General features: G+C 39.9%; 1 protein-coding gene across 1 annotated transcript in view; it reads left to right on the forward strand.

Annotated features, from left to right (window-relative positions):
- Positions 1 to 24,438, forward strand: part of NR2E1 (nuclear receptor subfamily 2 group E member 1) — a 54,021-nt gene that overhangs the window by 17,964 nt on the left and 11,619 nt on the right. The window contains exons 2-5 of the mRNA XM_040350203.1: positions 5,902 to 6,047; positions 13,962 to 14,049; positions 14,484 to 14,719; positions 22,393 to 22,539. Of these exons, the coding sequence (XP_040206137.1) occupies positions 5,902 to 6,047; positions 13,962 to 14,049; positions 14,484 to 14,719; positions 22,393 to 22,539 (617 nt within the window). The remainder of the gene's footprint in view (positions 1 to 5,901; positions 6,048 to 13,961; positions 14,050 to 14,483; positions 14,720 to 22,392; positions 22,540 to 24,438) is intronic.

Below are 24,438 nucleotides of genomic sequence, written 5' to 3' on the forward strand. Positions count from 1 at the left end.
TTTTGTTGCCAGCGGTTTAGACAATAATGGCTGTGTATTGAGTTAGTTTGAGGGGACAGCAAAGTCTATGACTAACTAAAGCATGAACAAATATATACTTACTATTTTCACAATGGAAAAAAGTATCAAGCTTTTGATGTCCATACTGTATCATTGGTAAATTCTTGTACCATCTAATTCACCATGCATACCTTTAATCAGTTTGCTGAGTGAAATGCTCCAGATTCACATAGTAAATCTTGCCTAATGAGCCCTTGCCTTTCTAGTGAAGTTACAATATCGGGTTTAAAAGTTACATCTTCCCAATGAGTAACACTCTCTTTAGCTGAGATGACCCAGCTGCACATAAGACAATCATGAAATAATAACGATCACATAAACAGGGGTGGAAGAGGGTATATATATATATATATACGCTTAAGCCAATAACATTTACCAAAGATTTAAAATGTGTAATTATTATGTGTAAATATTCTTATATTTTAAAGTATGAGGATATACTGTACCCAAAAAAACGTGACAGGCATAAATGAGGATTTTATGTCAACCATGGCTGTTTTTTTTTTCAATTTTATGGCTAATTGGAGCTGTGAAATTTATTTTTTACTGCTTTAGATGAGCTGTCTTCATTCTTGCTCTTATATGATGAAAATAATTGGATAAGATGGCTTTGGTATGGTTCTGGCTGTTATAAAGTGTTATTACTCTGATTCTTAAAATTAGGCTCAGTGAAAATGGCAATAATTTATTTATTTTAAAACAACATAATATTTGCCATATTTTCAATAACTTTGCCTGTCAGAATGGCATGTGGCTATAGCAGATCCAGCCTATTAAAAATATGATTTAATTTTCTACTTTAAAAAAAATCTTTATTTTAAACAGCATTTTTGCATTTTTTTACAAATAGGGAAAAAAAGAATAACAGACAGTATAACAGCCGTAAACATAATTTTAAGACAATATGAATTTTACAAAATGTATGGTAAGTACATATATGTAGAAAAACCATGTTGTGAAACATGATAGGGTGGAGGCGAAAATAATGAATTGACAAACTTCATTTGCCTAGTGACTGTCTACTACAATTCTATCATAATGTCAGTTAAAGAATTAAGCTATGTTTCAATGAAGGTGTCTTAACCTTATGCCTATTATAAGGTATACTTTATAAGGTTTGTAAAAGTTGTCATATTTATATTTCAGTTCATGTACCCTTTCTTCAGTTTACATTTTTTGATGTACTTTGGTCAAACATTCCATTGTAGTGGGTGCTCTATGTTATTTCCCTGATAAAGAAATTAAGCTTTTCCTTGCATTCAATAAGTGTGTCATGATAGATCCCTTGTGAGTACCAATAGAGGCAGGGAGTGCATGGAACAGAACCAGGTATGTCCCCATGGAGTGACAGTTATAACGTGGTAAACAGTGAGAAAGCATTGTAGTACATTATAATATGACTAACAGTGAGAAAGCATTTAGTAGGTATCCACAAATAGGTGTGAATTCATGAAGTATAAAGGCCTGGCGAGACCAGTAACCTCCTGGCCAGTGGGCCTGCAGGCTGTTGGAGATGACTTTGCTGGTTGTGGACCACTGTCCATCCCTCAGAAGTCAGTGGGATCAGGATGTTATCCATAGATCTCCAATTTTAGATATCTACATCTGGAAGTTTCATGGCTTTCAAAAGGCCCTGGAGGTCCCCTCTGCCCCAGCGTGTCATCTTTGGTTGCTATCATACAAAAGAATCTGTTCACAATCCCTTCTTTCTTAAGTAGATCCAATAGGAGGGAAGATGGCCCTCCACATAGTGAGTATGCAACAGGATAAGTCTGGAAGGAAATACAGTTTGGTATTATGAAAGTCAAGAAAGGGTCGTCCATGCATAATTGTGTTGCATTAAGCATTCTTTTTTTTTGTAATGGAGCAATTACATGTTCCTAGGGTTATCTGCATCCCTGTTTGTCAGCATTAGGACATTAGGACCACTTGTAGGGGTTAATCATGCATTCTTTCAAGAATTTGGTAAAGATGCCTAGTAAGGTCAGCATAAAATCTTTGGTCCCAGTAGCCTCCGGTATCTCGGATACTTATGGTTTTACTCTGACGTCTATTTTCATAATTGTCTAATTGTGTAATCAGAGTATCAATTTTACAGTACTGTTACAGGGCTTTCAGGGTTTGGGTAGTTCCCCCCACACTTTTTCCCAAATTCACACCCTTAGCTAAGAGTTTCAAGTTTCAGCCTCATGTAAGCCACACATATATGTGGCTTCTACCTTGTGGATGAAAGCATCCAGGTGTGCTTTACTTGGGAGTCACTGAGGCATTGTTCAATGTTTCAGAAGATATTTCCCAGCATATCTTAACCCCTGATTCTTTGGACCCAGCTCTGTGCACAGTGAATGTGGGGGGGACTCATTATTATTATTATTATTATTATTATTATACAGGATTTATATAGCGCCAACAGTTTGCGCAGTGCTTTACATCAGGGAAGACAGTACAGTCACAATACAAATCAATACAGGAGGGATCAGAGGGCCCTGCTCGTTATAGCTTACAATCTAGAAGATTAGAGACTCACTGTCTGTGTATGGAGCAGTGCTAGAATGTCAACTTCTGGCTCCAGCATTTCTTTATCCCCCATACTGAAGCCTGCATTCTAGTGTATGTGATATAAGACTTATGTCTCTATTCCTCCACACCAAGATTTGCCAGTTCCCATGGGGGTATCTGGGTGTCATCTCTTTCTGTCATGATTTCCTTGGTGATTTGGGCGCAATATATTGGATTGCTAAAGCTTTAGGGGGGTGATGAGTGGAAGCAGCAAGAATCAGCATGTTTGTGAGCACATGGTCAGGCCACACCCCATATTATGTCCTACTTTTTTAACTGAATTATAATGTGTTCAAACATCTAAGTGAGGCACCGTGCAAAGAGTTTAATGTCTCCACAGACTATACTTAAAATGTATGTGAACTCCAAAAATTACCCTCCATTATCTACTCTCTTTTGGTCTGTAAAATAAACTATTGAAAGCATTTTGTTATATAGTATCTGTTTGACAAGTGTACAACAGATACTATATTTGAAATTCAAAGCTGTCCTGTGTTCTGTGCTCACTTTCTGTGTTAACTTAAAGAGAGTAATTATAATAATAATAATAATAATAATAATAATAATAAACATTATTTTATATAGCGCCGTAGCTTCTCAAAATGCTATAAAAGGAATACACAGGATAACATAAAGGAACAAGAGACAATTAAGTGAAAGCTTGTCAAAAGAAAAAAAGATTTGATTTGAATGAGTTTAGAGAAGATGACTCTCTGATGTTCTTTGGAAGTGTATTCCAGAGTTTTGGAGCATAGCAGGAGAAGGCTTTGTCTCCCATTGCGTGTAGGTGAGTAGAGGGGACACACAGAAGACCAGGATTTGACGAGTGGAGGTTACGAGGGGGGGGGGGGTAAGTTCAGAGGGATAATGGGGTGCCAAGCCATGAAGAGCCTTATAGGTGAGCAACAGGTTATTAAAGTCTATGCGAAACCTGATGGGTAGCCAGTGAATGTACACCAGGATGGGGGTAATATGATCACTTGTACCAGACCTGGTCAGGATTCTGGCTGCAGAACTTTGAACATATTAAAGTCGATTAATAGTGGATTTAGGTACACCAGCAAGTAGAGCATTTCAGTGTTCAAGATGGGAGAACACAAATTTATGGATCAGCTTTTCAGCTACAGTGAATGATAGCATAGGATACAGCCGAACAATGTTTCTCAAGTGGAAAAAAGATGTGCTGACAACATTTTCTACATGTGGATCAAAGGTTAAATTAGCATCAAATATCACCCCTAGATTTTTCAATTTAGACTGAAGCTCAAGCACAGTGCCATCTATAGATAAGCTATTAGGACTGGCATTACATAATTGAAGGGGGTACCAATAACCATGACTTCAGTCTTGTCACAGTTTAATTGAAGGAAATTATGGACCATCCAAGTTTTTCTATTACAAATACAGTTAGATAGGAGATAACTAATTAGTGATTCTAGTCCTTATCTTGGGACTTCAAAATAATTAGACTTTATGTTGTGGAGATGTGAGAATAGATGGGTCTAAATCTTGCAGTTTGGCAGAGAAAATCGGGCAGGCCTAACAACACATAGTCCATAAAAATGCTGTGTGCTGTCGGCCTACAACCTGACTAGGTTCACGCTCTAGTAGGTCCTGCATGCCACATTAAAGCAGAACTAAACCCTCCCATCCCTTACAGCCAAGGAAGCGACCATTTTAGCCTCTGTTTGATCTAAAATCCCAGGGTCACCTATGGCCTCATCAGCATGGCATTTTAGTGCAAGCTGCAGCAAGGATCCAGTATATCCCTGTGGCATGATTCATACGTGGATGCGGACAGGCTGATAGTGATTTCAGCTGTCCACGGGTGTTTTCATATAATCACACATGGAACGACTACCAGCAGTTAGGAACAAGAGATTGTGTGCAATTACATTTGAAATTTTGCAGTCAGCTAAGGCAGCTTTCAGACTGTCATTTCTTTGCACAGGCTGAGTATCTGCAATAATCTGCCTCTCATGTGAACAAGGCCAAAAGTCATTATCACATAGTAAAGTAACCTTCCATGAGAATAAATAGTAAGTACATTTTTATTTTGCATACTACAGTGCTTAATAGAGATACCACCAATTATCCTAACACTGCAGGTGTCTAATATCAATAAGTATTTTGAGAGCGCACCTGAAAGAGAGGTGGCTGCAGAGGTGAAGGAACAGCCATGCATAATCACAACCTTAACTGTTTTAATAAGCTTAGCATATGGTCACATAAACAGATGTGGGTTGTTATGCTTTATATACCACACCTACATAACAAAAGGTAGTCTGTGTTTGACCTCGGTTGTCAAAAACCAACAATGGAGGCTTATGTTAAAAAATGCAGTTCATTTCACAGGTGCAGCTTCTTTTTTGTATATATGTAGAGTATCCAAGAGTGGAGTACAAGGTAGACTCTATAGTGAACTACAGCTTAAATGTAAAGATCCTGCAGTGACAACATAATACCAAATATGGTTAAGCAAAGCCAATATACATTTTGGTAAAGAGTTCAAAATTAAAAGGGATAACAAGCATGTTTGACATTGTGAAATTGTTGGAGAGGGTGATGGGTTGGCCATATGGTCATGATAGGTGTGTTAGAGATATGCAGCCATACATTGCTGGGCAATACTGAACCCAAATCAATAATTCGTTCAAAGCTAAACTTTTACCAAGTAAGATATCTGGGCATTGACGTACTGGTCAAAATATAATTAAGCATTGCAGTACTGGTCTAAATATAACTGGGTATTAAGGTACTGGTCTAAATATAATTGGGCATCGAAGTGCTAGTTTAAATATAACAGGACATTGAAGTACTACTTTAGGTAGAGAGGAGAACTACAAATAAAATGTAAGACAAGGCATCCTAGATACTAGAAAGTCTAGTCCCATTGTCAAGAAACCCAAAGTTTTAGGTTATCACCAGAACAGTCATAGAGTGTGAATCATCCAGTTGGGTAACAGCTCTAGTGACCCTAGTGACAACCAGGCATTTCATCACTTTGGAGGAATTTCTACTCACTTACTGTTATATCTCTCATATATGTATTTCATCTGCGTATTTAGCTGTTTGCTTTGAGTTCAGATTTAATAAATAATTCTGGAGCCTGGTTTCAGAGACTCAGAATGTTGAAACTTGCTCATAAAAAATGCTCATGTATAAAACATTCTAGTTTTGTGTAACAACATTTAAAGAATACACAATGATTCTAGCAATAAACACAATGAGAATAACACCATTTTTCTAGATTTCTGATAATATGATTGTATCTGTACACAGGTCGAATCTTGGACATTCCCTGTAAAGTGTGTGGGGACCGCAGCTCAGGAAAACACTATGGAGTTTATGCTTGTGATGGGTGTTCTGGTTTCTTCAAGAGGAGCATTAGAAGGAACAGGACTTACGTATGCAAATCTGGAAATCAGGTAAGCACTTGTCATGCTTCAATAAATGTATGTAGATATATGTGCAATGTTTAATTAGAAATATGACTAGAACAACATACAGTATGTTCCTTAAGATGTTACTAAACCCAATACACTGCATTTACCATATCTGGTCTCTCACAGTACACAGAACATGGAAATGCAATCATTTTCGTAAATATATTTACCATTGCCATGAATACAGCCTCACCATTGCCATGAATGCAGCCTCTAAATGCAACCTCACCAGTGACATGAATGTAGCCTCACCATTGCCATTAATGCAGCCTCTCCATTTCTATGAATGCAGCCTCAACATTGCCATGAATGCAGCTTACCATTGCCATGATTGCATCCTCACCATTGCCATGACTGCAGCCTTACCATTGCAATAAATGCAGCCTTACCATTTCCATGAATTCAGCCTCACCATTGCCATGAATGCAACCTCACATGTGCCATGAATGCAGCCTTACATGTACCATGAATGCAGCCTTACCATTGCCATCAGTGCAGCCTGATCGATGCCCATCTGCAGCCTTGGAGGGGACAGGGAGTGGGGCAGGACAAGCGCCGACAGATTACATACAGGAGAGTCTCTTTAATACAAAGTCCCACCTCTTACGATAGACAGAACAGTCCACCTCTTGTGCCATTCCCACAGTCTCTGCCCAACTCTTGTGCCATGTCTACAGTCTCTGACCATCTCTCTCTTGTGCCATGCCCACAGTCTCTCCCCACCTCTTGTGCCATGTCCATAGTCTCTGGCCACAGTTTCTGTCAACCTATTGTGCCACGTCCACATTCTCTGCCCAACTCTTGTGCCATGTCTGCAGTCTCTGCCCACGTCTTGTGCCATGCCCACAGTCTCTGCCCCTCTCTGTGCCATGTCTGCAGCTTCTGACTGTCTGTCTCTTGTTTCATTCCCTGCAGTCTCTACCCACCTCTTGTGCCATGTGGGATGGGGTGTTGCATTGTGGAGGGGATGGTTGGTGGGGAGCACCAAAATGCACCGTCCTTTGCCTAAGTAGAAAAAATCCTTGCACCGGCCCTTCTTACACAGGAACAGATCTTTCTGTTCCTCCATAAACTGACACTGAGGCCCCGTACACACGACCGAGTCTCTCGGCAGAATTCAGCCAGAAACTCGGTCGGAGCTGGATTCTGCCGAGAAACTCTGTCGTGTGTACACTTTTCAGCGAGGAACCCGTCGAGGAACTCGTCGGGCCGAAAAGAGAACATGTTCTCTATTTTCTCGTTAGTCAATGGGAAAAGTCGGCCTGCCGAATTCCTCGGCGGCTTCCACACTGAACGCGACGAGGAACTCGATGTGTTTGGCACGTCGAGTTCCTCGGTCGTGTGTACGGGGGCCTAACAGAACAGCGCCCACAGTGTCAAGAAGAGTTATAATTAAGCAATCTTTCTCCATCAAAAGTCTCTGGTTCTTAGATAAAGCAACCTTACAAAGTAAAAATATAAATAAAAATATGCTTCTATTTAACCCCTTAGTTTACCTAAATCACCCCTAGTTAACTTCTTCGTACCCCTCTTTCCTTACTTTTTATTTTGCTGTCAGTTTTTTTTTTCTATTTTTTTGCATTAATATTTGAACTTTTGAACTGAAGCTTTTTTTAATTTATGGATCTAAGGGGCAGCTGCATTGTTTTTAATAGAGACATTCACACAGGTGCATAAATGTACAGTGTGTTCAGTTCTGTAACACAAAATTGAAAAATCTGCATCTGAGGACATTTGTATACATGTACTGTATGACAGAGGCACTTATTGGAATGAAAAAAAACAAGACAGTTTTACGCAAGTATTTACTGATTATTACGCAGACATTTTGTGCTAGATAAAAATATGCATAGTAAGATCAATTACATTTTTATATCCATGTGAATGTAGCCTAAAAAGCCTTTTTTGTACTGAGAAAAAAAAAACAATATGTATATTACTTTGTTATCTTTTTTATTCAAATATAAGTTTTATTGAGTAACACCAAGGAGAGAAGTCTCCACATTACAGTCAGTATAGTCACAAAGAACAGGTTACAGGTACATCAGCAGAACATTTCACCTAAATGGATCTTTGCACAACTGTACAATATTATCTAGGGTGAAAGTTACCATCTTAGAGAGGACGTCTGACAATATAGGACCTCTCCACTTCCTTTTCACTTTTCCTCATAGAATCTCAGAACAAGCAAGGTGTAGATAGGAAGAGGGAAAGAAAAGAAGAGAAGAGAAATAAGAAAGAAAAAAAAAACAAAAAAAAAAGGAAGAAAAGAAAAGGGGGTGGGGGGGCAGACACACAAGGAAGGGGGGGTCAGTCCAGAGAGAGGGCGCCGGAGCAGGAAAAGACACCGACGTCAAGCGGCGAACCACCGCCGAGTCACTGTCGCAGAAGGGCCATCCCTTCGTCAGAAAAAATGAATACGTTCCAAATGTTCCAGGTCTCAGAGTATTTCTCACGATTATACTGCGCAGTGAGGACCAGATCCTCCATTTTTTTTTATCTCCTCCACTTTTCTCAGCCAGCCTGAGATGGTCGGGGGAGCCTGCTGTTTCCTACTTTGTTATCTTAAGTAATGACAACGTTTTGCCGAATCAAGAGGCCCATAGCAAAAATTTAAATACCTGGAACAGGTAAATTTCTGTTATTCTTTCTCTCAGTCCCTTACTTTAACATTTGGAGTTGTACCAGAACCCAAAATTGGAATTTACTGGATTCCCTAACACGCCAAACATGTTGGGATTATATTTGGTATAAAAGTATAGAATGAGATTTTTAGGGTAGGCCCTTTTCAGGTAAAGATGTGTTTTTTATGCAGTTGTCATAACAGGGTGAACAGGACCTTAGTAACGCTTTGTAACATATTTGATACATAGAGTGGTATGAGAAAATGTGCCTAACTTACTAGGTTCTCATCACAGACATACAAGTGTTAAGGCTTGCAATACTAATCAGCACATTGCACATTAGTACTCACAGGGCCGGATTCACAAAGAGTTACGCCGGCGTATCAGTAGATACGCCGACGTAACTCGGAATCTAGGCCCGTTGTAAGTTTAAGTGTATGCTCAAACTGAGATACACTTAAACCTAGCTAAGATACGACGGCCTGCGGCGTCGTATCTTAGGGTGCAATTTTTCCGCTGGCCGCTAGGTGGCGCTTCCGTTGATTTCAGCGTAGAATATGTAAATGACTAGATACGCCGATTCACGAATGTACGCTTGCCCGTCGCAGTAAAGATACGCCGTTTCCGTAAGAGATAAGCCAAGTAAAGATATAGCTGCCCCCTAGGTGGCGTAGCCAATGTTAAGTATGGCCGTCGTTCCCGTGTTGAAATTTGAAAATTTTACGTCGTTTGCGTAAGTCGTCCGTGAATGGGGCTGGACGTAATTTACGTTCACGTCGAAACCAATACGTCCTTGTGGCATACTTTGGAGCAATGCACACTGGGATATGTACACGGACGGCGCATGCGCCGTTTGTAAAAAATGTCAATCACGTTGGGTCACCAATAATTTACATAAAACACGCCCCCTCATCCTCATTTGAATTAGGCGAGCTTATGCTGGCCCCATTTACGCTACGCCGCCGTAACTTAGGAGGCAAGTGCTTTGTGAATACAGCACTTGCCTCTCTGACTTACGGTGGCGTAGCGTAAATACGATACGCTACACCGCAGTAAAAATGCGCGGATCTAAGTGAATCCAGCCCACAGCCTATAACTTTATGAAGTAAATTAGTTTTACAGAGCAGAGTCTCAATGACCCTAATTCCATTTCCAAATGGACTTGGCACAGTTATAAATTGTGTAATACATGTGCTCAGAGCTATGCTTTTTATTTTGCTGTACATTCAGTAGGCTTTTTCTCATGTTTCAGGCATAGTGAATGTGGTTAATAGTGGAAAAAAAGCATCATGATATGATAGTCAGCCTTTTACTTCCACAAGTGACTACACAAAAAGACAAGTGTAGTGACTCATTTTTCATTACAAGTGTATATACATATACTTGAGAACCTTTAAAAAAGGATAGATATATTGCACATAAGAAAATGTTTTCTCAAATGACCTTAAGCAAATGGGATTTGTTTTACAGAAGCTTCCACATTTTTATGTTTCCCTAGCAAAGGCTGGTTAGGGAATTGACTGCTCAAAGAAGAATCCACAATCTCTTTAGCCAATATATACATGATAGTTATATATTAGTTCATGGTCTTTCTTAATAACATTTTATCTATACACAAAATAGAACATACATCAAAGATATGTAGTTGCATAAAGCAAAACAATATAATATTAAATTACAGGTCTTACATACAATGTAAGCATTATATTCTATATTCAATAGGAAAGGTAAACATAAAGACAACAAAAATACAATCTCTGTTTATAGACGCAGAATGTATGACTTGACCCCGCCCCCCGGTGCCCACATCATTGGATTTGATTGACAGCAGAGGGAGCCAATGGCTGCGCTGCTATCAGTCTATCCAATCAAGAGATGGGACCCCCGTGGAGAGAGGCAGTGTGGGTCACTGCTGAGCGAATTCCAGGTAAGTAAAATGGGGGGGTTGGGGGGCCGGTGACTACCAGAAGTTTTTTCACCTTAATGCATAGGATGTATTAAAGCAACACTAAAGGCAGAATTTTTTTCTTTTTAAATAACAACATGTTATACTTACCTCCACTGTGCAGCTCGTTTTGCACAGAGTGTCCCCTAACCCTGTCTTCTGGGGTCCCTCGGCGGCTGTCTCGGCTCCTCCTCGCAAAAGTTTTCCACCTTAATGCGAGCGAGCGAGTATGGTGGAAAGCTTTTGCAACCGCGCTCCCGTGATACAGCGGCAGGCATAGCCCCCGACTGTATCACTCGGCTGGCCCCCCGGTGCGCCGCATCATCCGCTGTGATTGACAACAGCGCCAGCCAATGGCTGCGCTGCTATCAATCCATCCAGCCTAGCCAATCAACGGCCAGGCTGGGAACCGAAGAGGATGACGTGGACGCGCGTGGGACTTTCGAGGGGTCAGGTAAGTAAAACGGGGGTTCGGGGGGGGGGGGAAGAGCGGTACAGTCGGATGTTTTTTCACCTTAATGCATAGGATGCATTAAGGTGAAAAAACATTTACCTTTACAACTCCTTTAAGCGGAAATAAACATAAGGGTTTACAACAACCCCTTTAAAGCTTGACCTCAGGCAAACAACTTAAAACAGATGAATTACAGATATGAAAGCTGTTTCACCTACCAAAGGGTTGGTGTTCTTGTCCTTCCAGTTCTGAGATTTACACAGTTTTGCCATACAGCACAGCTCTGCCTGGCAGGGAAGGGATCCTCTTTCCATCCACATTCCATGTTACTGCTCCTATCAGCATACACCCTTTACTGCAGCACACCTAATTGGCTCTTTGTACTGCTTCTCCCTTCCCTTCTCTGAGCTGTGCTGTACAAGACGATATTAAATAAAAATCAGTTACTTACACTGCTTGCATTAAAAAAATAAATGTAATAATGTATTACTTAATATAGAGCTACATTAATGTGTGCCATTTATTTATGCCAGGAGTTTAGCTTTAAAACATTCATTGTCATTTTAATTCCAAACTATCTTTCTCAAACTGTTACAAGTAAGAGCCGGTTCACACTGGGGCGACTCGTCAGGCGACTCAGCCGCCTGACAAGTCGCTTCCCATTCTATTCAATAGAATAGGAGTGATGCAAGTCGCTCCGACTTAGAAAAAGGTTCTTGTACGACTTTGGGGGCGACTCGGGACGACTTGCATTGACTTCTATACAGAAGTCATTTTGCAAGCCGCCTCTGAAGTCGTCTTCAGGACGCCTTGCCGAGTCGTCCCCGAAGTTGTGCCGCCCCAGTGTGAACCGGCTCTAAAGGTATGGTGTTATTATTTTTTGCGCAGATGGCTAAAAATGCTTGTAACTAATACAAATCATCTAAAAAAACTGATCTGGGATATACAACATTTTACTAAATAAATACAGCTGCAGTGGCTAGACGAAGAGCAGCCTCAAGTACTCTTATGTAGCTTTGTAGAGCTAGAGATCTGAGTAAAAGCTGCAGTTCTTTTCCACTGCTAACTACTTTGGAATGGAAGAAAGGAGTGTAAAAAGTTACAAGGAAAAGAAAAGGATAATAAGAGGTCGTGGAGCCTTCCACTAATATGTATTGGACTTTGTAGGATGAAAATGTCAAAGAGGCCACAAAGTGAAAATCATATATTAAAATCAAGTAAAGCTTTATACCAAATGAGTTGAATATTTTGGATATTGATTTCAATACGTTTCGCAATTGGACATTCCAACACAGTTGGATCTGCAAATGTTGTAGGAGGTGGTCTGTCAAACACTGGACTATTCAGGACAGGTGATAGATCTTCCATCTTAGCGTCTCAATCACTGGGTATTAACATAAGGGCAGTCACCGACCACGACCTTTCGCCCCTCTGGAGCTGCAGCAATTGGTCATTTTTAATGTATTTTTAAAGTTGATCGATATTAATATTCCCAGAGGACGCAGACCAACTCAGTGAAACGCGTTGGAATCAATATCCAGAATCTTCAACTCTACGCATATTATCAGCTGTGTTTTGTCTTATATGCACATTGTGACATTTTTAAAGTTGTGTGGTCATTTTGGACTGATGCTCGTCTTTTACTCATTTGGAATAAAGATTTACTTGATTTTAATACATGATTTTCACTTGGCCTCTTTGACATTTTGGGAGGCTTCACGTCCCCTAATTATCATTTTTTTTTTCATTGTAAGCTATTTTTGGATGTGGAAGTAAAATGTTGCTCCCCTAGCTGGTACTATACAAGTTTAAAGAGTGTAAAAAGTTAAATAGATTTCGCCATTTTTCGCCATCACAACAGTGAGATCTTGCTTCATATGAGAATAATTTGCCTAGGTGACAAAATGTATAGAGCTTTCTTAATTTCGGGTGTGCCTGAAAGTAAATTCTGCACATTTATTGTACATACAAGTGATATTTTACTGCTAATGTATGCCTGCACCTAAAGCAGACCTGCAAGAAAAGAGAAAAAAAACTTTTAGTCCAATTATGTATTTATTAGAAAATAAGTTTGCCTTCAATAAATAGGCATTAGGCAGTTTGCTTGGCTGCAATAATTCTAGAATAGTTCCTAAAATATTTAAGTGTTCTACACCATGGGTCTTCAAACTACGGCCCTCCATTTTTTCTCAGGAACTACAATTTATCCATCATGCCTAGTTATGTCTGTGAATGTCAGTGTGTTACAATGCCTCATGGGATGTGTAGTTCTACAACAGCCGGAGGGCCGTAGTTTGAGGATCCCTGTTCTACACCTTCAAATTGCAGCCGAAGAGGAAAACAGATAAAGGAAATGTAATCAAAAATGCTTTAACAAATATATCCCTGCATATGTAAAATATATACAGCAAACCTTTTATACATAATTAAGAAAATACTATTGATATTTTAGCCTAAATAAAAACTGCTGGTATATGGTCATTTCAAATACATATACAAATAAATCATTAAACACGTGACTGTACATAAGAAAGTGTATAGTGTGGCTGACTTACTAAAGAAATAGGGCTTGCTTAACTAGCAAAGGAAATGTTTACTTAGTGAATAAGGTAAATCAATTTAATCACATGCAAGCTAAAATCCTGTTTTTATAATTTTTACATGATTGGGAATTCAAGGTGAACAGACCTTTACCTTATTAGCAAACCTAAGTTAACAATCTCTATACCTTTAACAATTTATCCCCTCTGATTGTAAATATTCTGTATCTGTTCACCCATGTTCTAATGAATGCATGTGGTCAGTCCATGATAATAGTGTATTATTACTGTATTGTTAACCTAATGCAGTGAGTATGTATCTTGTCTTTACAGGGTGGCTGTCCGGTGGACAAGACACACAGAAATCAATGTAGGGCATGCCGTCTGAAGAAATGTTTAGAAGTCAACATGAATAAAGATGGTAATTAACATAAGAGTTCACTAAATGTCTCATTCTTATTAATAGGACCGTGTGATCATTTCTGTCCTAAATATACAATCATCTATTGTCACTCATATTAGAAAAAGAAAAAAAAATCCAATTATAAGATTTTCTTAGCAATCAGTGAGACAGTCATTGGTATTTTTTTAACATAAGCAAAATCAAAAGCATTATGCTTAAGAACAGAAGCCTACATTAAAATGATTGACATAGCTCTGGTAAAATATAGATTAATGTCGTTATTTAGAAAGGGAAAATCATAAGGAAGAAATGTTCTCTCAAGGACACAGTATGAGGGAAGATTTTCATGATTTTAACCTTTTAATGAAATGAAGTATCTAAGAGCCTGCTCTTTGCATCAATTTTCCAAATGAGTTTGATTAGTACTGAGATGATTACTGGATTGATTTCAGCTGTTCAACATGAAAGGGGACCAAGAACATCCACCATAAGGAAGCAAGTGGCTCTATATTTCAGAGGACATAAAGATGTCAATGGAAGCACGCCTCACTTTCCTTCAGCAGCCTTATCAACACCTACCTTTTTCACCACTGTTAGTCAGCTGGAGCCACATAACCTAGAGCTGGCAGCAGTGTCCACCACTCCCGAGAGACAGACCTTAATTGGCCTGGCACAGCCAACCCCAAAGGTAAGTCACACTCTATCTCAAAAGCCATTCCATGCAACATGAAAAATCATTCAGTGTCATATAAATATTATGAAGAAAACACTGCAGCTGGGCTAAAGTAATTTAGTTGATCATAAAGCGTATTTTAACCCCAAAACACAACTGTAATATATTACAGCTTACTAGTCCTTAAACATGGTGGCTGCATTAGTTGTCTTTTCAGGCTTGGTGATCCTGCAAATAACACATTTATTGTTCCTTTCTTTTTATGCTAATTTCTCCATTGTATCTATGGAGGGAGCCATAGTTTTCACACAGGCTGAACTTCAAAATGGCTGCCTTTTTTGTCTCAATTACATGGTGTATATATGGGACTAGCGCTTTACACAAGAAAGATGAGGATGCGTGTGCTTTCTTTCCAGTCAAGATCAACAGATATGTACTTAGAGCTACATAGTAGCATTCTGATGGAGTGGTCTCCACCCTCTTTTCTCTCATAGGACCATTTATACACAAATTGGTACCCCATACAACCATAGTGTTGACATTTTTTCCTCTTCTTAAACTTATATTGGACGCATATGAACCTTTAATCCTGCCTTGCCAGTAAATCCCTGATGGTCCACCTATATTTTGAGAGGTCCCCCCAAATGGTCTTCCAAATTAAATGCTGATATGAGAGTTCTGCTGCTGGTCTCCTGTGACATGCTTTATGAATTGGTATGTTGGGAAGGTGCAGTGAGATGTGGCAGGCAGTAAACACACAAGGCCCGACTTGCAAAGAACATTGTATTGAACAGTAAGTCAGCAGCACAACAGGCCCAGCAGGAAGCTGGCCCTTCCAGAGCCACTTACAAGTGTGCAGTGAATTGACAGTGGTCAGAAGACTCAGGGATCCTGAAAGCATCTGCCACGACAAGCGATGTGTGACCTGGCCATTCTAACCCACAACTGGAAGCTTCCTGAAGAGGTAGACATAGTCCCTGCTCTCTCCCTTCTCCCCCTTAACCTTTCCTTAGTGCTGCCACTGTACCTGTGAAGCGGGAAACCTGTCCCTAGCCTGTCCACTCGCATAAAACGCACTAAGCTCAGGGGTCAGAGTCTTAAATAGTCTCTGCCTAACCTAAGATGGCCACCAGGGTCACATGGGGTATGTGCATCCAATCAGATCACTATCCAAGTGACCAAGGAAATCATAGAGAAACATAGCTTCTATTAACTTCCTCTCTCATCTGCATTGCTGCTATGGATGAGCGGCACCTGCATTGGAGAGTATAGACTGTACCTGCCTACAGGTATATCTCAGTAAATCTGAGAGGCCTTGACAGGTGGTGGTGTGCTGGTTGCTGTGTCTGTGGATAGGTGGAACACTGTTTCCGATAAGATTTCGGGCCCTCGGAATGTATGTTTGTATTCCAACTTGGGCAGCTGAATCCAATGCAGGCACATTTCCTCCTGTGTTTGTCTTTCAAGCAGATGCTGACAGTCGTCGCATGCGTTGTGTTCCCCCTGCACCAGGGACAGGGTATTGTCTGATTGACCACAGCTTTTAGACATCGTGGTGGCATCCTGTGATGAACCTGCCACTATTACCAGCTCGCTTCCTGCCAGTGTCTACATTCCCATCCTGCTGGGGACCTGCTGCCCCAGTTTTCATGCTTCTCCCACCAGGTAGGCATTTTCCGGCCACTCTATGTTGTATTACTTAGGCTGTAAATGTAGTATAGTAATAGTATGCCTGTTACCTTTGTTTTTAGAATAAATCCAGCCATGCCAATCGCTCCAAAAGACCAGCTAGTTTAGAAATCGTGGGTAAAGGCTCCCACTATACCTCATGCAGTGCAGCATTTTCTTGTGCATCCTCAGCCCTTAATGGCAGATCAAATATTTCCTCCCTCTTCCTGAAACAGATATAAAACTTTGAAAGACACTGATTTTTACCCAGAAAAATAAGTCTCTTTTGCCATCATTACAGAAATCAAAGATCAAGGTTTCCTTTGACACATTATCACTCTCAACATAGACCTTATAAGAGAGCTTACCATTGTCACCCCCTCCTGATGGGTATTGGGCCTGTCATAACACAGTCCTGCTATGAAAGACCAATTGTGAAAGGTGCTTTATGGAAGCAACCAGGGACAAAGAGGCCAATAACCACCAGGTTGTTTCCCTAATGTAGGGGTCTCCAAACTATGGCCCTCCAGTTGTTCAGGAACTACAATTTCCATCATGCCTAGTCATGTTTGTGAATGTCAGAGTTTTACAATGCCGCATGTGATGCGTAGTTCCTCAACAGATGGAGGGCCATCGTTTGGAAATGCCTGTCCTAATGAAACAAATGTTCCAGGAAATCTTAGGCCCCGTACACACGAGAGGATCGATCCGCTGAAATTGATCCGTGGATCGGTTTCAGCGGATAGATCCGCTGGTGTGTACAATCCTGCGGATATATTTCGGGCCGACCGATTTCCAGCGAATAAAAATTTCTTAGCATGCTAAGAAATCTATCCGCTGGAATCGGCTCCAGCGGATCGATCCGGTGGTCTGTACAGACTCACCGGATCGATCTGTCCGAACACATCCCTCGCATGCGTCGTAATGATTCGACGCATGCGTGGATATCCTTATATGACAGCGTCGCGCACGTCGCCGCGTCATCATCGCGGCGACGGCGCGACACGTCACCGCGGACGGAATTCCGCGGGGATTTTGATCTCCTGGTTAGTACAACCAGGAGATCAAAATCCGCCAGAGGATTTATCCGCGGATACGGTCCGGAGGACCGTTTCCGCGGATAAATCCTCTCGTGTGTACCCGGCATTACAGTCTTTCATCCATACCTCAACCATTCAACATTCTAGCAGTCCACAGGTCTCAACTTTGTGTCCAGAAACGTCAACTCTAATATATCAGGAAGATGTAAAGTCTGAAGATTCTTGTTAGTCCTCATCAGATGAGGGAGAGTTAGAAGGTTTTCAACTTTGCCTTACTGCAGCCCTCCGTCAAGTCAGACAAGCAGGACCTTCTGTTGGAGAATCTGGCAGAGAAGTTCCAAAAGAAGAAAACATTCTTTCAGCATATGAAGAAGGAAGTTACAGCCTTCCCTCTCATAGACAAGTTTAAATACATAATTATGGATGAGTGGAATCAAGTTGACAAAAAAAATATATAATCAATTTGTGAAACGATATCCTTTTAATGGAGACAATATAAAAATCCTTGACAACAAGGCAACATCCATCAGGCATATCACACTATACTTGAATGGTGCAATTTCTCTTAAGGATGTCCTGCATAGGTGTAGTGATGTAGATTTAAAAATATAAATATTTGACAGTGGCGTGTAAGCTGGTGGCCTTAAATTCTGTCTCAAGGGCCCTCAGAGTCAGTGTTGAAAATGTTGAAACAGCTGTCTCCAACGATCTCAGTAAGACCAATATTCTTACTACAATGAGAGACATAATGCTTACTTCTGTATTCGTACTGCAATCATTTATTGACATCATCAAGTCAGTGGCAAGAGTAATGTTAACACTTTCACACAGGCTATAGATGATGAACCCTGTCTCAAACCAAGAGTGGTGCAAGGTTCCCTTTCAGGGTCAATCATTATTCAGCAAAAAGCTAGACGTGCCAAGGCGAATGGTGGAAAATACTTCAGGCAGGCAGAGGAAGAAGAGACCCCAATTTAAGCATTTATCTTCAAATACAGCAACAGGGGTTCACAATCATAGACCAGGCCTCTATGGGACAAAAGACCCAGTAGCCCTTTTTGGAAAGTTTTGCCTACCTAAATTTGCCACATGGGAGCACAAGTTTCTAGCGAGTTTGGGCAGATAAAAAAAGAGACTAGTAGGCCTTAAAGACAATCTCAGAGGGTCACTCATGTAAATTCCTGTAAATTCCTGAAAAAAAACTGTCTAAAATTTATACTGATCCAAGTTCATACTTGAATTCAAAGTCTCTTTTGTAAAAGCCCTACTAGTAGAGGATTAATTTCAGTAGCACAGCAAGAGTGTATTAACCTGGTTGAGAAGAAGGCAGGGGACTGGAGACCAGTTGTAGATTTTAAGGGTCTCAACCAAAACACATCAAGATGAAGACTGCAATATTTTTCACTGGGAGATTGACTTCTTTCAATAGATGTAAAAGATGCCTATTTCCATATCCTGGTGCATTCAGAGAGTCAAAAATATCTCCGGTTTGCGTGCCCTCCTTTTGGCCTGCAGGTGTCCTCCAGAATGTTCTTCTCACAGTTGTAACTTCCAGTCGATTTGTAAGGTGTCCCCCATTACCGTGTTGAACCTAAACCGTTTAAGAACATTTTATTGCATATTTGCCGTAAAGTTCCTTTTCATACAAGCTTTATGGCAGCATAGTATGCCTCCAAATCAGAGTTTGCTAGTTACACAAAACCATGGTTGAAGTGGGGTAAAAATTTGTGGATTCACTATATCATGAGGGGAGAGGGCCAGAGACTATGCCATCAGTATGGTGCCATGGAGCTTGTCAGAAAAGGAAAATTACAATAAGTGTGCAATTACATTTTCTGATTTTTCTGTACTGGCTGAAAATGTTCAGAGCCTGAAAATGTTAAACTAATACAGGCAGTGCACCTAAGGACTGGCAGGCTGCAAAATATATGTTTTGTTTTCAGATTTAGATATTCTAAAATCAGAGATCTGAGTAAAACAATGCATTTTCACGTTGCGTGGTTAGGTCTGCTTCCTAGGACCTGTGGTGTATAACTTTCTCTGTCAACCTCATGTAATGGTAGTCAGATTGCAACTTACAAGGCAGATGTGAAAGTGATTTGTGGTTGTATGAAGCTCATAATGCTGACCCTTAAGCAATGATCTTGTGGTGTGTTGAATTTTTGAGCCCAATGGAGTCATTAAAAACATATGTAAATGGAATTTTCGGATCACCAGATTATTGTCAAAAGGAGAGTGATTTAAAGGTGCTTGTATGCAAAATGTAATTACTAAACAAGCAGGTTGTGCTTTCTGTAGATATTTTAAGGCTTAGGTGTGTATTAATGCTGAAGTATAAAGTTTGTTTTGATTTTATAATGTCCTAGTTACCAAAAACAGATGTATGAGTTTTGTACTGATGTTTCCAAGTTATACTAATGCTACCTCTTAAAAGCAGGCAATAAGATTTTACAAAACTTTACAAATGTACTTGCCTATTGCATTCACTACATGGGGATCTGCAATATGCAGAAAGTAGCAGTAACAAGATTCCATCAGCTGCAACAGGAAACATAACTCTCCCCAAGATGTGGGGACAGAGTTGGGAACTCAACTGAAGAGATTATAAAACATGAATCTCTAGGACAGTGATATGCAATTAGCGGACCTCCAGCTGTTGCAAAACTACAAGTCCCATAATGCCTCTGCCTCTGGGTGCCATTCTTGTGGCTGTCAGTCTTGCTATGCCTCATGGGATTTGTAGTTCTGCAACAGCTGGAGGTCCGCTAATTGCATATCCCTGCTCTAGGAGATATGTGAAGCAAGTGAGTGAAAACCCAGGCCTGACCCTCCCGGGATAACACCTGGGCTTTTTTTTACTTCAGCTAGGGCTCCAAATGGAGTAAAGTGAGCAGTTATGTTTATGAAGCCCCTAAAAGACATTAAGGGTGTGCCCGACATTGCCACTCAACTGTTCTTTGCTTGCAACTCCATCCTCAGGACTTTGATAGATTAAAAGGTGAACTCTGCTGGAAACGCCATGTCACGTTTTTTCCCCCTGCCTCGTTGGAGGTCCCTTGGATGGGACAAATTGGACAGCTCTATTCCCTATAATTGGCACAATTCCTGGTATTACTTGGAAGCTTACCAAGGAGAAGGGGCTACATGAAGTTAAGCCCAACTTGTGGAAGGGAAATAAGTTGACCAGAGACAAGAACATAGTGGTGTCTGTTCCTGGCCTACCTCTAGCCAGTTGTAAGGTGGTGTGGAGGAATGTTTCTTCAAAGAGACTCACCAACAGGCACAAATATCTGCCATCAATGGTTATTCAGGGGTGGGGAGTTGGAGGACATTCATACATGCAAAAAACCTGAGCAGATACAGGTGTTGCTTTCTTTTCTTCATCCAGTAGGAAACTGCTTTGCATGTTTTCTGGAAAGGCCCCTTAGCTCAGAACCTGTTGGTGGCCTTGAAACCAGAGTTTAAACGTTGTACCTTTACAACTCCTTTAAGTATTCTGTTTTTTTTATAAATTTTTTATATAAAGCACTATATTTTATATTAAAAAAAAAACAGAATACTTAAAGGAGTTGTAAAGGCAAAAGTTTTTTTTTTATCTTATGCATTCTATGCATTAAGATAAAAAACACTCTGTGTGTAGCAGAAGAAAAAAAATCAATATCTATCCAAGACTAAATATCAGTTTTGAGTGACCTGTTAAAGATATTTTCAATGACGGACTTACTTATCCTACATATCCTACAACATGGATCAGTTGTGCTCTTGAAAACTCTCCTCTCTAAGATATAAATGTTAACATATGGGTGCTTTAAATGTATGCAATAATAATAGTTAAATTACCCACCAGCGTCATGCACCTCTAAGGGAGATCTCTGCATGTTTTTCATGTTCCATTCACATGATAGCCTTTGGACACCATTTCCTGAACCCAAGCATTAGATATGCAGGATGCATAAGCATTTGTAAAAGGTTAACAATCGTCCTCCCACCTTGGAAAGTGGAGGTGTACATTCATGCAGTGGTGCCTTTGCTAACAGTAGTTTCTTGGCTAACTAGAAAACTTTCCAGAATTTCCATAACCCTCTTGAATCCATCAGTAGTTGGAGAAGATTGGAGAATATTCCAATAGATAGACCACTAGAGAGCCCCAGTATAAAACTGGGAAAAATTGATGAATCAAACCTGTGAGGTTCCTTATGATTCGCCCATGACTAGCCAGGATTAGAATCTTAGCCTAGAGCAGTGGTTCTCAACCTCACTAGTGCCGTGACCCCTTGAATAAATTTCCCAAGTTGTGGGGCCCCCCTTACAGTATCATTTTCGTAGCGTGGGCTGTCAGCACCCAAGGCAAGACAAGTGCCCCTAACCCAGGGATATTTAGCGCTCCGAGTCCCTTCCACTCGCACATTATTAAAACCCCTTATGGTGCATTTTAGGATGTACCACTCTTTCTTTGTTCTCCTTTCTTTACCTTTTATTCTCTCTATATCCTAATTTCTTTCCTGTTTTCCCCTATCCCTCTCTCTAGCTGTCTTTCTTGTTCTTTTTCGTATTCTTTTTTGTATTCTTTTTCTTATTCTTTCTCTCCCTTGGTGACCCCTGGCAAATCGTCATTCGACACCCGAGGGGGTCCCGACCCCCAGGTTGAGAACCACTGGCCTAGAGCCGGAACCTTTAATAAACCTTAATACTGTATGGCCATCATTAGGAAATAATACATGCTCATTGATAAAGCATAATAATCTACACAGGCATACTCGTTTTTAAAGATTTAAGAAACATCTACAATTCAGGATTTTCTTTCTTAATTTCACTTCTTTTATTGACAATAGCTTAAATTGGTTGTGGGGTACAAGATATTAAATTGTCCTGGGATGGTAGTCAGCATGGTTTAATAATAAAGATGAATAATTAATGTAGTAGTTGCCATATATTGTATTCCTATGTAACTGAAATGTCTGTTTTCCTTGTTTGATCTAGTACCCACATGAAGTGAATGGAGCTCCATTGTATCTCTATGAAGTGGCCACTGAATCTGTCTGTGAATCTGCAGCCCGACTCCTATTCATGAGCATTAAATGGGCTAAGAGTGTGCCAGCTTTTTCTACGCTGTCTCTACAAGATCAAGTGAGTTTAGAGTAAAAAAACAGAATCTTCAAAATGACTGATTTCTTATGTTTGTTTTACAGTGCTTTTGTAAACGGTGTTAAAGAAAAGTAATAAAGAAATAAACAGATCATTTGCTAGTTGCCTAGGTGTCATACTGACCCTCTAGCTTCAATATTTTCTGAGTCACTGAAAAAGGTATTTAGACTAGGAGTTCTTTCTTTACACTAACTTGTGTTGCTGCTTACTAGCTTAACCTTAGTAACTAGTGAAGCTAGAGACAGTCAGGCAGTTAACTTATTATAGCAAATTTATAAAGCTCTGAGGCCCTGTACACACGACTGGTTCATCCAATGAGAATGGTCCGACGGACCGTTTTCATCGGTCCACCGCTGAAGTGACCTGATGGTCTGATGTGTGTACACACCATCAGTTCAAAAATAGGTCGGGTCAGAACCCGGTGACGTAAAACACACGACGTGCTGAAAAAAACTAAGTTCAATGCTTCCAAGCATGCGTCGACTTGATTCTGAGCATGCGCCGGTTTTGAACCGATGCTTTTGTGTACTAACCATCGGTTTGGCCCGATCGGTCAGCGGTCCATTGGTTCGATTTAAAAGCAAGTTTTAAAATTTTGGTCCGAAGGACAAAAGACCGATGGGCCCTACACACGGTCGGTTTGGACCGATGAAACTGAACCTCGGTTTTGACCGGTCGTGTGTATGCGGCCTAAGGTTTTTATCAAGTAAATTGAAAATGTGATTTAGATATTGTTATGCTCACTCCCAAATTGGGGGTAATCCTTTGAACTCAGCACATACTTGCAGAATAATAATGGGACAGATAAAAGAGAAAATAAATAAAAGAGAAGTTAATAATGGGGATTATGAGTCTTTTTAATTAATAAACAAATCATTTGTTTTAGGAATTCAGGATTAAAAATGACAAATGTTACACTGCACCTTCACCCTCCACCATATATACGGTATATATATATATATATATATATATATATATATATACACACACACACACACACACAAGTGATGACAACTTTGTCATAACATATATTGGACGTCATTACTCACAGCAATACCATGCAGGTCAAACACTAATGCATTTAACACTGAACTCTACAACCTACAGAATTTGCATTGTCACAGTGCCTGGGAAATGACACAATGGTGAAAAATGATAACTAAACTATCATATCAAAGGTCAGTGCTCTACCCTGCACTGGAGACATACAATCCTGCATCAATACAACTTAGCATTATACTATTAGGTTTAAAAAAATAATCATCCATAAAACATGGAACTTTTAAAGGAAGGAGCCTAAACTTAATAAATAAACAAGCAGGCAAAGCATAGGAGCCCATGTATAATTTTTATGCATGAAAAAGCTCAATAATCCTCATTATTAACTTCTCTTTTATTAATGGTCTATCTCATTAATTATTCTACAGCCAGGCATCTAGCATTTTCAGAGATCAACAGTAACAGAACCCATTGCTTTAAAACGAACACTGGTCAAATTTGATTAAATGCATTGAAAATAAAATATTTATTTCTAAACAATCTCACCATCACTTTGGTCTCATATGCAATGACAAAATTATTGGCAAATTATTAGGCTGAAGTAAACTTGTTTGTAAAGGGTATAATTGATAAAAAAAATGCATTTTCTGAAACCTGGTTTTAATATTTCAACGTGTTTATGTATTAAATAAAAAAGTATACTTTATTTTCAGTGAGCTCATATTCCAAATTCACTGTTTGCCCCAAAGAAAGACTTGATACCTAACATTTCTATAAGCTTTCTGTTCCACATTTTGGAATTGGAATATTTTGGAATTGTGTTAAAGGAAAAGTTTGGGGTTTGCAAAAAAAATAAACATACATACTCACCTCTATGCTGCA

This window comes from Rana temporaria, chromosome 4, assembly GCF_905171775.1.
Source record: "Rana temporaria chromosome 4, aRanTem1.1, whole genome shotgun sequence".
Lineage (NCBI taxonomy): Eukaryota > Metazoa > Chordata > Amphibia > Anura > Ranidae > Rana > Rana temporaria.